At 38.4% G+C, this 14,030-nt stretch overlaps 1 protein-coding gene across 1 annotated transcript; it reads left to right on the top strand.

Annotated features, from left to right (window-relative positions):
- Positions 1–1,612: 1,612 nt before the first annotated feature.
- On the top strand, positions 1,613–13,013 carry LOC119786720 (gastrula zinc finger protein XlCGF8.2DB-like). The gene is made up of 2 exons (XM_038290222.1): positions 1,613–1,665; positions 11,378–13,013. The coding sequence occupies exon 2, from the start codon at positions 11,536–11,538 to the stop codon at positions 12,442–12,444; it is 909 nt and encodes a 302-aa protein (XP_038146150.1). The 5' UTR covers positions 1,613–1,665; positions 11,378–11,535; the 3' UTR covers positions 12,445–13,013.
- Positions 13,014–14,030: the final 1,017 nt, after the last annotated feature.

The raw sequence follows: 14,030 nt of genomic DNA, 5'->3' as shown, positions 1-14,030 counted from the left end.
TTTGGTGGCAATTAATTGTATGCTTATTTATTTATTGAGCATTTATTTATTTCTGTATTTATTTTTAAATATGGCAGAGTTGGTCCTCCATACTGCTATATCAACAAATCAACAAAAAGGCGGGTTCTGTATGTTACATCAAAATCTCCACAAATCTGAAAAGAAGCAACATAAAAATACATTTTGCTTGTGAGTAGGTTCATACGGGTCATTTCTGGATAGTTTCATATTATATACAAAAAAGAAACAACAACACTGCTTCATGTTAAGCAGGATTTACACCAGTATCACATTTTTAACTTTTAACACTTTTGGTTTTATTAAAGGAAATATCAGATTTTCTCAGGTGCCAAAACAAAACATAGCAGCTCTGTAAAGGCTCACCAGAGAGCAGAACATAAAGTTACCATGACTATAACAGCTGAATGCAGTGATTTCCATGTTGCTCAGCAAAACGCTTCACAACTTTATTTAGATCCAATGCCTTTGTGCGTTTTGATTTGAGTGCAACCAAACTTGATCGTCTCTTTTCTGTCATAGTTGACCGCAAATATGTCTTTATGAGCCTGAGACGTCAGGCCTAACTAACATCATAGTTAGAGAAATTACGTTCTGCAACCTGATTTTTATCATCTCAAAATCAGCATTGCAGCTATGCTAGCAACATTGAGCTTTCATTATGATTTAATTTCTCTATAGATAGTTAATCAGTTTTTACCTGTTTCATCCCGTTTGTCCTCTCCCCATCACCCCTGGCTCCCTCGCTTTGCTCCATTCGGTTTTCAAAACAATCAGTCTCAGTCGCTCTCGCGTCATCTCGTGCTGCATTCACTGCAGTCCGACATTGGAAATTAGCGGTCGTAATTCTCAAATGATCCATAATTTATAAGCCTCGCCACCCTTACCGCCAACTGGGGGGGCAAGGCTGTTATTTAGGGTGGCATTTGCCACCCTATGCCACCCCAGTAGATCCGCCTATTATCAGGGCAAACTAAACTTCTGACTGGATAGATTTCTACAATCCATTCTAACACCAATATAATCACAAACATTTCTCCTCTGTTCACTAAAATTCCATCACTGATTCTTTGACCTGATTTAAAATTAAATTCTGGAACTACAAACTAAACACCATTCCTGTTATTAAATATTTTAAAGCAACCGTAGAAATGTATCCATAAAAAAACAAAACAAATATCCATAGTATTTTATATCAAAATATTTCTGAACTAAACTTGAATCTGAAATATCCTCGTTGTTTTTTTCTGTTTAAACAGAAAAAAAAACAAGGAGGATATTTCAGATTCAAAGTTCAATCCACATCAATAACCAGACCCTCTCATTTTACAAAGTAAAATCAAGGATGACCCGGATGTTGACGTAGCTGCGCATGCGCAATGAGCTGCTGGTAGGGATCGGGTAGCATTAGCAGCATTAGCTTAGCTTGTGTGTGGAGTCATTGTAGAGAGGCTGATAATCTGGTGTTTGCAGTGAGAATGTCTTCAGTCCAGCTTCAAGGAGAGTTTATCACCGAGCAGTTAACTCCTGCTGAAGAAACATTCACGGAGTTTAAAGGGAGTTTGGTCAATTCGGAGGAAAAGATGGACGATCAACATCTACTGCTGGATTTCACCAGGATCCCCCAGATCATCTTACACCGGATAGGTAGGAAACACCTGATAGAAACGATTCCCTGATGATGCACACTGTGGATTTTAGCCTCATCTGATTGGAAAACTGATTCGAGGAGATCTAGCTCATTTAGCGGTATTTAGGAGAGAAATCGGGGGTTGATCGTAGCTTTTCGAGTGAGAGTGACTTAAGTTTGGTTTTTGTTCATTTTGGGCTTCCGTTCCTCTCTTCCGCTTTTTTCTGGCTTAATGGGAGCAGTGGGCTTTACCCTTTAAATCTGGGTTTGAATACATAAACTAATGTGGATTAATCCCCTCTACTAAATAAATCATACTTAAGCATTTTTCATTTTGATTCATTTTTTTTTTTTTTTTTGAAATTTGGACATAACAAAAATCATAAACAGTCATGGAAGCAAATTATTACAAATCAATTTAAAAAATGTATTAAAAGATTAAAAAGAATGAACGTAGATTGATTCCACATATCCTACCTCCAAAATAACACACTAGAACAAACATCTTGTTTCTCTTTATTTTTAGAGACATAATGGAGGCAACAAACCCATTCTAAACACACATGGTAAGTTCCCTGTACTTATATAGCAATTGTTTAAGTCAGAGTTCTTGATCAAAGCGCTTTAAACTACATTCAGTCATTTCCACACTGATGGTGGTGAGCCTCATTGCAGCCACAGCTGCTCTGGGACTCACTGACAGAAGAGAAGCTGCTGTACCAGGGTTCCCGCGGGTCATTAAAAGTCAATAAATTATTATTTTTCTAAATAAGGCCTTAATTGGCATTAAAATACATTAAATGTTATCGTGGCATTTAAAATGCCTTTTAAAGAAGCGTTTACAAAAACAAATTCGTCAGATATATGAGATATGGCGGAATGGAAAAGAAGCTTGATGCAGAGAAAAGGCTAGAGAATGAGAAAATGCACATTTCAACAAAAGTAGCTGGAAATCGAGGAATTCAGGACCTGGCTGCAGCCTGTGGACGGTAAAGATGATAAAGCATTTTGCTGTGTTTAATATATATATATATATATATATATATATATATATATATATATATATAATCAAGGGTACTTGTTGATGGCATTAAATTTTTTCTTGCCTAAGGACACAGTGAAACTGAAAGCCAGAACTGGGACTCAAAGGCTACGTTCACACTGCAGGCCTTGATGCTCAATTCCGATTTTTTTTTCGAAATCCGTTTTTTTTTTACGTTGCTGTTCATATTTCCAAATATATGTGATCTCCTTTGTGAACTGCATTCATTCAAAGCAAGTGTCCCGCATGCGCAGTAGAGGACGCAATGACGTCACAGGCCAGCACGCTCTGTGTTTACGGAAGTAAATATGGATGGTAGTGGTGAAGTGCATCTAGTGATCTTTTCCAACCATAACAACTCAATCTTTTCAATATGGTTAAACATAAATACTGCCCTCCGCACCATCGTCTGCCATGGTTGTTTTTCTTGCGACTTCTGCGTAGCAAGACCGAGAATAGTGATTTTTGTCAGGTATTAATGACGCTCAGGTCTGATGAATCTGACCTGGCTGTTCAGACACAGGTTGCATTTGAAAAGATCAGATTCGTATCGGATTCAGGAGCACATAGTCAAGTGGCCTGGGTTAGAGTCCTGCAACGGGTCGGGTACCCAGGGGTCCCCGACGGGTCACCCGCTAAAATGCTCTTTTGCGGGTGAAAAATACATAAACAAAAATAAACGGGTCGGGCGGATATTTTTTTAGTCCGGGCGAGTAGTTGGTGATTTTTTTTTTATACGTGTGTGTTGTTATGGACATCAGAAATGTTATATTAATCAGGCACTGGGGTCACCCTTGTTGTAGCTTAAAGCCCTGCCGGCAGTGTGGGCTTCCCTCCAAAAAGGCCACAGTCAGTGCATACATGTCTGCTGCAGTGTTAATGGCGCTGCTCTGCAGCGCAGCGTACTATAGCCTATTACTTGATGTGTTAACGGGTCGGGTTCGGATTTGAATTGAAGATATCCGCGGGTGACGGGTCGGGTTCGGTAGTCATCCTAACGGGTTCGGGCGGGTGCGGGTTGGTAAAACTCGACCCGTGCAGGACTCTAGCCTGGGTTGCATTGGAAAAAATCGGATCTGTGTTGTTCAGCCTGCCATGAAAAGATCAGATTCAGGTCGCATGTGGGCAAAAAAAATCAGATTTGAGTGACTTCAGGTTGCAGTGTGAACGTAGCCATACTCTGAAACTCCGACAACTCTCAGATTGCAGAGCGCCCGACACTTTAGACATTTGTTAAGGAAATGCTGTTGAGTCATTTAAAAATAATTATTTAGAACAGTTGCTTGCATCCAGGTCATAGTCATTCCAAAAAACATAAAAAAGAAAAAAAAACCTTGGTTTCCAAGTTTGAAGATGTTTTGCTTCCCATCCAGGAAGCTTTTTCAAGTCAAAATATCAGAAATGGCGTTGAGTGCGAGGTGTTATACAGTAGCCCAACAAAGCCTTGTTTTGGCTTAAAAAACATGCAAATTGAACCGGACGAAAGGGTTCGCCCCTTTAGGAATGGGGGGTCGTTGGGGTTCTTTTTTTAGCTTGTAGTACCCGATACCTGTCTATGTCCCTAAAAGAGGGGTCGTTAGAGGGAATTGTTGGCCTGGCTGAACAGATGAGGTGGTTCTGTCCCCTCTATGGGGGTGGGGTCGCAATGATAGCTGGAAGCTAAGCTGGACTGCTGCATTGCAGAGTTTTTATATGCTGAGATCTAAGTCACCCCCCCCCCCCCCCCCCCTTTGTTCATAAGGTGTAGATATACCTCAGAGTCTTGTTTAGGACATTGTCTTGCTTGTGTTACTAAAATGTAATTGGATTGTTTTCACTTTTATGGATGCAGTGCAGTCTCAGAATGTGGAACAGGGAAACAGCAAGTGACATCAGTATATAGTGATTATTGTTATTATTAGAGCACAGAGAATGAACTGGCAGTAATCCTCTCTTCCTCTTCAGAGAGACTCCCAGCTTTTGGAAACCTGCGCACAGGTTAGCCTACAAAATAGCAACACTGCTCTTATGTGTTTATTGCTCAAATATCTGTTTGAGCGAGATAAATCACTGACTGATATTCTATGTGTGGGGGAGCGCTGCACTTTTAATGCAGAAATAAAAAACTGAGAATGTGTTAAAAAGACAGAGAAACAGCACTACAGCTGCAAAGGAGAGGAAGATGGCGAATAGAAGATTGTTGCTCAAGTTATTGCATAGCTTTATATAAAGTGTCTATGGCAGGCTGTTTTTAAATTTATCAAAAGCTCTCCTCTCTGTTGTTCCATTTGTAGATCACTAATTTAAGATTCTTCCTGATCAAAATCGCACTCCTAGACTGAACTGCAATAATAGATTTTCTAAATTACATTTTTGTAGCAGAAACTGAAATTGAGAAAGTAAAAAAAAAAAAAGAAAAATTTACAAGAATTAATTTTAACATACATAGAAATGTTTACATATTTTAAAGGAATAGTACACCCAAAACATGATTAGCCTTCATTTTCTACTCACCCCCATGCTGAACAACACTCTGGAGTACTTTTTTGATATCTCAAATGCATCTGGAGATCTGGGAGGCTTCTTGCTGTCTGCTGACATTCAAATAATGGAGGTCTATGGTGCCCGAGGCAGAAAGGTCCATAAAAGTCCACAAAAAACGTGTCAATATTCCTCCATACTGCTCTTCCAATGTATTCCAAGTGTCGTGAGTGGGTAGCATCCAGAATTTACTCGAAACAAAGTCATTTAGAATGTTTTTAGAGCATAAACAGTAGTGTATAGGATTTCCTAAAAGCGCGCGCATGCAAGTTCACGAGTCTACGGAAGCCGGCAGACCAAACCAGATGAAAGTGCGCATTGGAAAAATCTTTTTTCAGATTTAGGAATACATTTTCAGTAAAACTAATATATATCAAAACAGCTTGCATGGTCAATGTATCTATTTAGGTGAAATCTGGCAGCAGGTAAAAATGAAGTCTAGAAATGTTGTTCTAATAGATATGAGGTCTTCATCATGCATTCCTATTCATGTTGATTGTCTTCTTTTACACGGTAAATACTAAGTGGGTGTGTGCAGCCGCGCTTTGGATATTATCATCCCAATAAATGGCCGTTATAAGCGGCTATCAGTCCCACAGAATGTTTTCAGATCGTGCCAGTAGGCTCATTAGGTTGTTTTCATTGAGTGAATCCTAACCTTAAACATAAAGTAATTCCAACCCACCCCGCGGAATTATTTAATCTATTTATGTGTAATCTGAAAATAATTTCAGTAGTTCTTCATGTACTGTAAATATAACTAAATATGTTGCTAATATTAAACAGCCAAAAACAAGTAATCTGTTGCCCTGTTAACTGACTTGTAGAATCATCTGCCTATAAATATTTAATTCTGTGAAAAAGTGCCGACCTTTCTTTAATACGATCCTCTTCAAATGGAAATGCAATGGTTTTATTTTAAACCTAATGTGTCTAGCGGACCTAGTTAATTGTGTGTATTTTTTATGCACAAAACTTCAACAAAAATCAGACTAAATCAAGAAATAAAAGCCAATCACCTTACAGCCAATCACAGCGTGTTTGGCTGTAAGGAGTACGACCGGAGGACAGAAAACAGATACTGTTACATAATGATCCTCTTTCAGCCTCACAAATAAAGCAACGAGGGGCAAACAGTGCAGGTATATGACTTTGTCCTGCCATTTCAGTTTTATCATTAGCCACATTTTGGAAGAAAAAAACTACTGTACCACAGTGTTTATTACAACAATTTTCTTTCAATATAGCTCCCATTTTTAAGATGAGCATATAAAATGTTTTGACTTTTGAGACATGCTCTACAGATTCATTAAATTAGGTTTGCTTAAAGGTATTGTGGAGGATTTTTTTCAAAGACCCGCCCTCCACTTAAAAAAAAAAATGCCCATGCAAGAACATGCACGAGCACGCCCTGTTTAAAATGTGCTGTTCTCATAGCTCATACAAGATTACGGTGTCCCCATACAGCGGGGGCTATATAGTTGATTTATAGTGAACTCAGTTAACTGACTGTCCGGACAGATGATCACTGCTTTTTGCTCCGTTGGTCGTGTAACTCCTCCTCCACCGCACGGTGCCAATGTCATCTTTATTAGATAGCGGGCAGCTGTGACAGCAAAGCCCATAATGCTTTGCGAGTAGAGCTCTTAGCACAAAGCATTCTGGGATATATCTGCCACTTCTGAGGCCTGTTTTTTTCTTCTCATACACTTCATAGTAGGGGTGTGCAAAATAATCGTCATGATGATGCATCGTGATTCTAATTTTCGTGATCTACTGCATCGATTCTTGACGCCAAGTATCGATTATTAATTTAAAAAAATGAATAAATAAAATTGCATGAATGGTTGGCGAACATCAGCCAAAAACAAGTGTATTACAAATTCCAGTCCAGTAGATGTCGCTGCGGATGTGTTGACGCACGCTGCCTTGTGTCACAAGCATTTCCGGCCGCGGGATACTGCGACGAGTCATTCAAAAACAAAACATGGAGGAGAAAATATTGCAATGCATCGCAATAATTCAAGTATCGTGATGCATCGTGATAGAATCGCATCGTGGCCTATGAATCGTGATTCGAATCGAATCGTGACTTCTTTGGCAATACCCACCCCTACTTCATAGACACTTTTTTCTCTTACGACCCTCAGCCATGTTCAAAGAGAAATTGTGGTGAGAATTCCAACTTCTGAAAGTACTTTAAATATGGAATTATCACATACTGTTTAATAAAGTGTTTTAATCAAGAGTAATTTTCAGTAGAATGTGCTTTAATGGAGACATCCATGTTTTTCAAAGAACACTACTGCCACCTACTGGTTGGTGACGTCACAGTGTGGTATTGGCTGTAACTGATACCTCAGTTACTCATACACTATAAGTGTATGAGTAAATAACTTTTTCTTCTAGTTGATATTCTAACACTGGTATCGAAAAAAGTATCGTTCAGGAACCGATATCGAAGTAAAGGTATCAGTATTGGTACCAGTATCGAAACTTTTTGATTGATAACCAGCCCTAGGTATAGATAATGATCCACTGATTATTCTTTGCTGACCAGACTTTTCCTTTAAATCAGCAAAACTCATTTTTTGCCTCCTTATCTCTGCATTTGGGTCCTCGGCCAACCACCATCCTACCTTGACAAGTCATTTAACAGGATATGTGATTTTGTTTTTTTTTTGGTTTAATATTAGTCACATGCAGAACATTCTTTTTCAGCAAATGAAGAACTACTGAAATTACATTAATTTGTGGGGGAAAATGAATAACTTCAGGGTTTGGATTAGGATTAATTGGGTGATACCAACCTACTGAGCCAGTTGTTAGGTCAGAGGCACAATCTGAAGCCATTCTATGGGACTGATGACCACTAATAACGACCATCCATTGAGATAACAGTGTTTCCGTGGGTCATTAAAAATCATTAAAAGTCATTAAATCGTTTTTTTTAATTAAGGCCTTAATTGGCATTAAATTTAATTAAATTTGATAATCATGGCATTAAAATCGCTTCGGAAAAGAAGCTTGAGGCGGAGAAAAGGCTAGAGAATGGGGGGGAAAATGCCAATTTTAACCAAAGTGGCAGGAAAACGAGGAACTCAGGACATGGCTGCAGCCTGTCCACGGTGAAGATGACGAAGGAATTTGCCATATATATATATATATATATATATATATATATATATATTCATGTCATGGGTACTTGTTGATGGCATTAAGATTATTTCTAAGAGCATTAAAAAGCATTAAATAAGAGTTACTCAATCATATCTCCATATTGCTATTTTACCTATTCAGCATTTTTATTATTTTGACTATGAAGAAATGCATTTCAGATATATTAGATACATATATCTGTTCAAGCTGATGAAGCCCCTGTCACACCTTGACAATTCAGCCAGCGTATGCTAGACCTCCCAGAATCTCCTAAAACGCTGTTATACGATGATCTTTCTATGTATGTTTTCAATTTTGGGCGTATGCATAGAGTAGTCATAATGAATCCAGAGTGTATGTCCAACGACAGTAAAACATAACACATGGCAGTGCAATACCCATTAAACGTCACAAGCCATTGTCCTAAGGGGGCAGCGATGCGCCTGGAGTCGCCCAGTCTGCTTAATAACATTTCTTTGATTGCGGTTTTAACCTAGCTGCTGTTTACCGCTTGCCACAAAAAAGAATAAATAAAGAAAAAGAGGGTTTTTAGTCACAGCAGATTCAGCATCATCTTTGCTAGGAAGTTTGATGGTTGTGGGCGTGAACGCAAGGAGGATCCTTCACACTTATCTTCTTGCTCCACCTATGATTGGGATGAAGTCTGGAGGAATACTGACGGTTTCCTTATTCAAACCCCCTTTCATACCAAAATGCTGCCAATACGCCATTATACAGTAGCTGTAAGTTAGATACACGTTCAGCGCTCGGCTGGAACACTTCAAATACATTGATATACGGTGGAGATAAGTTCTTAATAAGTTACTCTTAAGTTATGCACAACTTACTCATAGGTTTTGGATAAGCTAGACACCACAACTTATATGTAACTTACACTTAAGTGTTTCTGAATCCCCCTTCTTTATTTCAAATGTCAGGACTGCAGACAATGCTTCCAGGATCTCTGGTAACTGGTATTGTACTAATCCAATCTAATTTTATTTGTTAAACATGTAAAAACAACCACATCTGACCAAAGTCATTCTACAAAGTACTACCTTCATGCAGTCAATCCGAGCCTCCCATCTTGTTGCTGACAAAGGTTTTAAGGTGAGCTGTTTTGCATGTTCCCTTAGAACTTGCCACCGTTGAACAGAAGAGCTGAATGAGTTGTAGAGTCTTTTCAACACACCAGAGAAGAGAAGGCTTGGCAGCATCTGCCACAACCAGGTTAATGGAATGCACAATGCAAACAATTCTTGTTTGCCAACCATGGCAGTCAGAAATACTCTCTGTTTCTGCAAGTCATCAAGCAGGACGGATGTGCCAGATGTGTCTTCAACATCTGTAAATCCAAGGAAATGTTCTGCATTAGACACAAATGGTTACTAAGAGACTATTCTCAAAACAAAGGAAAGCTGTTCCTTATGGCTGACATCACGAGTGCATCCAGTATAATAGAGTATAACTTTGCTCTGTGTACTTTTCCAGAATTTTGTCTCTAATTCGTGCAATTATTTTAATGTTTTCACTTAAGTAATGCAATGTGGTGTATTGTTTTTTTACCCTTCTTACATGTTCCCTCATAACTGAATCAAACTGTGCCATCAATTTGTGCCAGAAAATTCCCATTGTGTGGGTCATACTACACAAATATGGTCCCTCTTAAAGCCTGGTTGCATTCTGCTAAGTTGCAAACAATGGAAATCACTGTCCTTATGAGACGTTGGCAATACTCAGTCTCGATTTGCATCAAGTCCTGCTGACTTAGCTCTATAGATGTCTCGGTTTTTTTAGTCTGTTCTTCAGCTCATGCCAGTTTTCTATATTGTCCCAATGCCCCTTTGAAGATTCATTTTATTTTAAGTGATTCTTCCATGTACAGAAACCATTGTTGCTTAACGCACTGTCACGCTTCCCAAAAACAGTGCAAGAGAAACAGAACATGGCGTCTGGGCTCATGGAGTATACTAGCCATGAACAAATTTTCTCACCATTTTCATGGTTCTTCTATAACACTCTTTTGTGAATCTTCATGGTGGAGTCTCAGAATTTTGGGAGAAATCAATGTCCATGACTTGCACTGGTACACTCTCTTTTAGGAGATTTGACCAAAGTACAGGGTCATCCTCTATGATTACAGAGTTTGTGGTACCTTGTGCTGAGAAGGTAATGTAAGAGCTGTGAAGTGGTGATGATTCAATGTGTGTTGTGGACCTGGTACCACTGGAGGCTGTCTACCGTTCCATGAAGGTAGATGGACATCTTTGGAGGTAGACTGGAACCATAAAGTTTGTCAAAAACAAAAAAACAGATTTTAAAACTGAAGGACAACTATAATTTAAACAAAAAAAATATTTAAAGATTTAAAAATCTAAAAAAAAGAAACAAACTAAATAACTTAATTTTACAAAGTGCTGGTGAAGATTCTCAGTCATCCAGGTCATAAGTCATTCCAAAAAAGAAAAAAAAAACAATCCACTGGACTTTGTTTCCACGTTTTAAGACGGAAAAAGCCTCCTGGATTCGAAGCGAAAGGTCTTCAAACTTGGAGACCAAGTCCAGCGGATTTTTTTTTTCTTTACCTTTTCGGAATTAGCTTTAAAACAAAAATTAGGATATTTGAGCCTAGAAAACATCCAACCATTTTCGTCTGCTTATCGGTCAGGGTCACAGCGATGATGATGCATTTCACCAGGAGTCTGAGTGAAAAGCAGGGTACACCCTGGACAGGTAATCTAAAAACAAATATCACCAGAATAGTGTTCAACCTTTAATGAGATCCTAAAGGTTTGATGATCAAAGTGGAGGTCCAAACCTCGCTAGATGACACAGGAGCATTAAGTGGTCTTTTATAACCTGTAATTGTGATGTCAGAGCTGCATTGCATCCTTTGAGATGTAGTTCCAGTCTGTTTATATAGTTAGATCAACACAAGGATAAATAAAGTGAAGTCTCCTTTCTTTAAACGACAATAGAACGTCTCTCTGCTGTGTTTTTCTTCCCAGACCGCCTTCAGGATTATGTTGGAAAAGCAGAGGTTTTCTCTGAACAGCAGCTCTTTGAAAAGGAGAGGAATTCCAGTTTGGATCAAGAGCAACTAGAACCTCTGCAGATAAAAGAAGAGCAGCAAGAACCAGAACATCCCTGGACAAAAGAGGAAACCATGGAGCTCCCCATAAGTGAGCACGAAGAGCAGCTACATCTAAAGCAGTTGACTGAAGATAGAGGAGAAAATTCTTTCCCACGTTTGACATGTGGAGAAAACTTTCTAAAAAAAGAGCATTTAATGGTTCACATGAGAACTCACACAGGTCAGAAGATTTATGAATGTCTGTATTGTGGAAAAAGCTTTTCTTATAAGTGTAATTTTAATAGACACATTAGAATTCACACAGGGGAGAAGCCTATCTCCTGTACAATTTGTGGCAAAAGTTTTAATGTAAAAAGTGGTTTGACTGAACACATGAGAACTCACACTGATGAGAAGCCTTTTGAATGTCTGTCCTGTGGGAAAAGCTTTTCTTATAAATTTAACCTTAATAGACACATCAGAATCTACACCGGTGAGAAGCCTTTCTACTGTACGATTTGTGGCAAAAGTTTTACTATTAAATGTAGTTTAACTGAACACTTGATAATTCACACAGGTGAGAAGCCTTTTACGTGTCAGTCCTGTGGAAAAAGCTTCAATTCTAAGTCTGAACTTAATAGACACATCAGAATTCACACAGGTGAGAAGCCTTTTAGATGTGTATATTGTGAAAAAAGCTTCAATCAGAAATGTGATCTTGATGCACACTTCAGAGTTCACACAGGTGAGAAGCCTTTTACTTGTCCATCCTGTGGAAAGAGTTTCCTCTCTACGTCTATTCTTAATACACACATCAGAATCCACACAGGTGAGAAGCCGTTCTCCTGTACAATTTGTGGCAAAAATTTTAGCCAGAAAGGTAGTTTGTCTAACCACATGAGAATTCACTCAGATGAAACACCCTTTTCTTGTAAGACCTGTGGAAAAGGCTTCAATCGGAAATTTAATTTTGATAGACACATCAGAATTCACACAGATTAAAGCCTTTCTCCTATACTATTTGCGGGGCGACAGTGGCTGAGGATGAAAGAGTTTGCCCTGCAACTGGTGTGTTGTTTAAACCACGGCTCTGACTTTCAGTGACGTGTCGTACTGATGGCGGCTAGAGGGACTAGTGGCACCTGAGTGTGTGCGAGAATAACTGAATTGAGTGTAAAGAGATTTGGTCCGTCCTCTGACTTGATAAAGCGCTATAACAACAGGCCATTTACCTGTACAGGTAAAAGTTTTACCGGAAAAAGTTACTGGACAAGGCACGTGATGACTCATGTGAGAATAATTTTTCATCCATGACACATAAAATTCAATCATAAAAAGGGAGATTTGTTGCTTCTAATAAGAAGTCACAAAACAGTGATGCCATTTTAGCCTCACAAAAAAGGACACCTTAAATGCATTAAGCCTTGAAACTTCAACATTCCTTGGAGAATCTCTTTAACTGAGATTTGAACGACCTCTCCCCTTTTTTTTGCTTATTAAATGTTTGCACAGTTCTTAGATACAATAATACTCTGTGATTGTTAGCTAATAAAGGTACTGTTGTATTTTAACCCGTGGCTTTTTGTGGTTATTTTATGCAATCGTTTATCACTCAGGCTGGATTCACTCTTCTTTTAGCAACATTCAAATGAACATAGACTGATTTATCTGCTTGGTGATTAATAACTCTTCAGATAGGCATACTCTAAATTACTAAATTGGTAAAGGGAACGGGATTTTAAACAGCCAGCCCAGGAGTCCAACCTTTTATCTAAAAGACTAAGAACCCTGGTTGGTAAGTAAATTGCAGTTGTAATCATTCAACTAATAATCAATTGGTTTTACCCTTGATTTGAATGACCTATTAATTAACTTCCTGTTCTAGTTATTTAATATATTCATAATCGTCTGGTAAATTGCACAACTGGCCAATGGTCTGCTGCTTTACATAATCTCAACAAAAGCTGTTCTGTGAGGTAGCAGGGATAGTCAGAATTAAAGTCAACTCTGAAACCATTTACTCTGAAAAGTTAACTCTTTAGTTTTTGCTGTGTGTAAAATACTGTAAAAATGTCAACGGCTGTATAGTGATTATTTGTTATTCAGATGCACTGTATTTATATATGTAAAAAACCTATACCGTACGGTGTTTTGTTAAATTTGTTATACTTATTTATTTATATTTTTTCATGAATTTAAATGTATTTTTCTATGCAGCAATTTGGTCAGCTGTGGTTTTTAAGTGCTTAATCAATAAAATTGAATTGGATATTTTTTCAAACCCCATCACTTATTCTACAATTTTTTCATACAATTTTTCAAGGTACACATAGTGTGACCACTTTTACTGTAATCTGTTGCTGCTGTAACTCCACTATTTCCCCACTGTGAGAGTTTCTATTCTATGTAGTGTATATCTGCTGTTTATTTAGTAATGTCTTCCAAAGCTCTGATGCCTTCATGAAGTTCTCTCTCCAGCCCTGATATCAACAGTCTGTTGATTTAAACTAAAACACTCTGCAGTGCTGAGGCATCCTTCTACTGTTCTGCTTAAAGGGGAACGCTGTTTTTTTACATTGAGCCCTTGA

This window comes from Cyprinodon tularosa, unplaced genomic scaffold, assembly GCF_016077235.1.
Source record: "Cyprinodon tularosa strain WSP-4 unplaced genomic scaffold, ASM1607723v1 ctg1074, whole genome shotgun sequence".
Taxonomy (NCBI): domain Eukaryota; kingdom Metazoa; phylum Chordata; class Actinopteri; order Cyprinodontiformes; family Cyprinodontidae; genus Cyprinodon; species Cyprinodon tularosa.
This window is presented reverse-complemented; position numbering and strand designations above follow the sequence as displayed.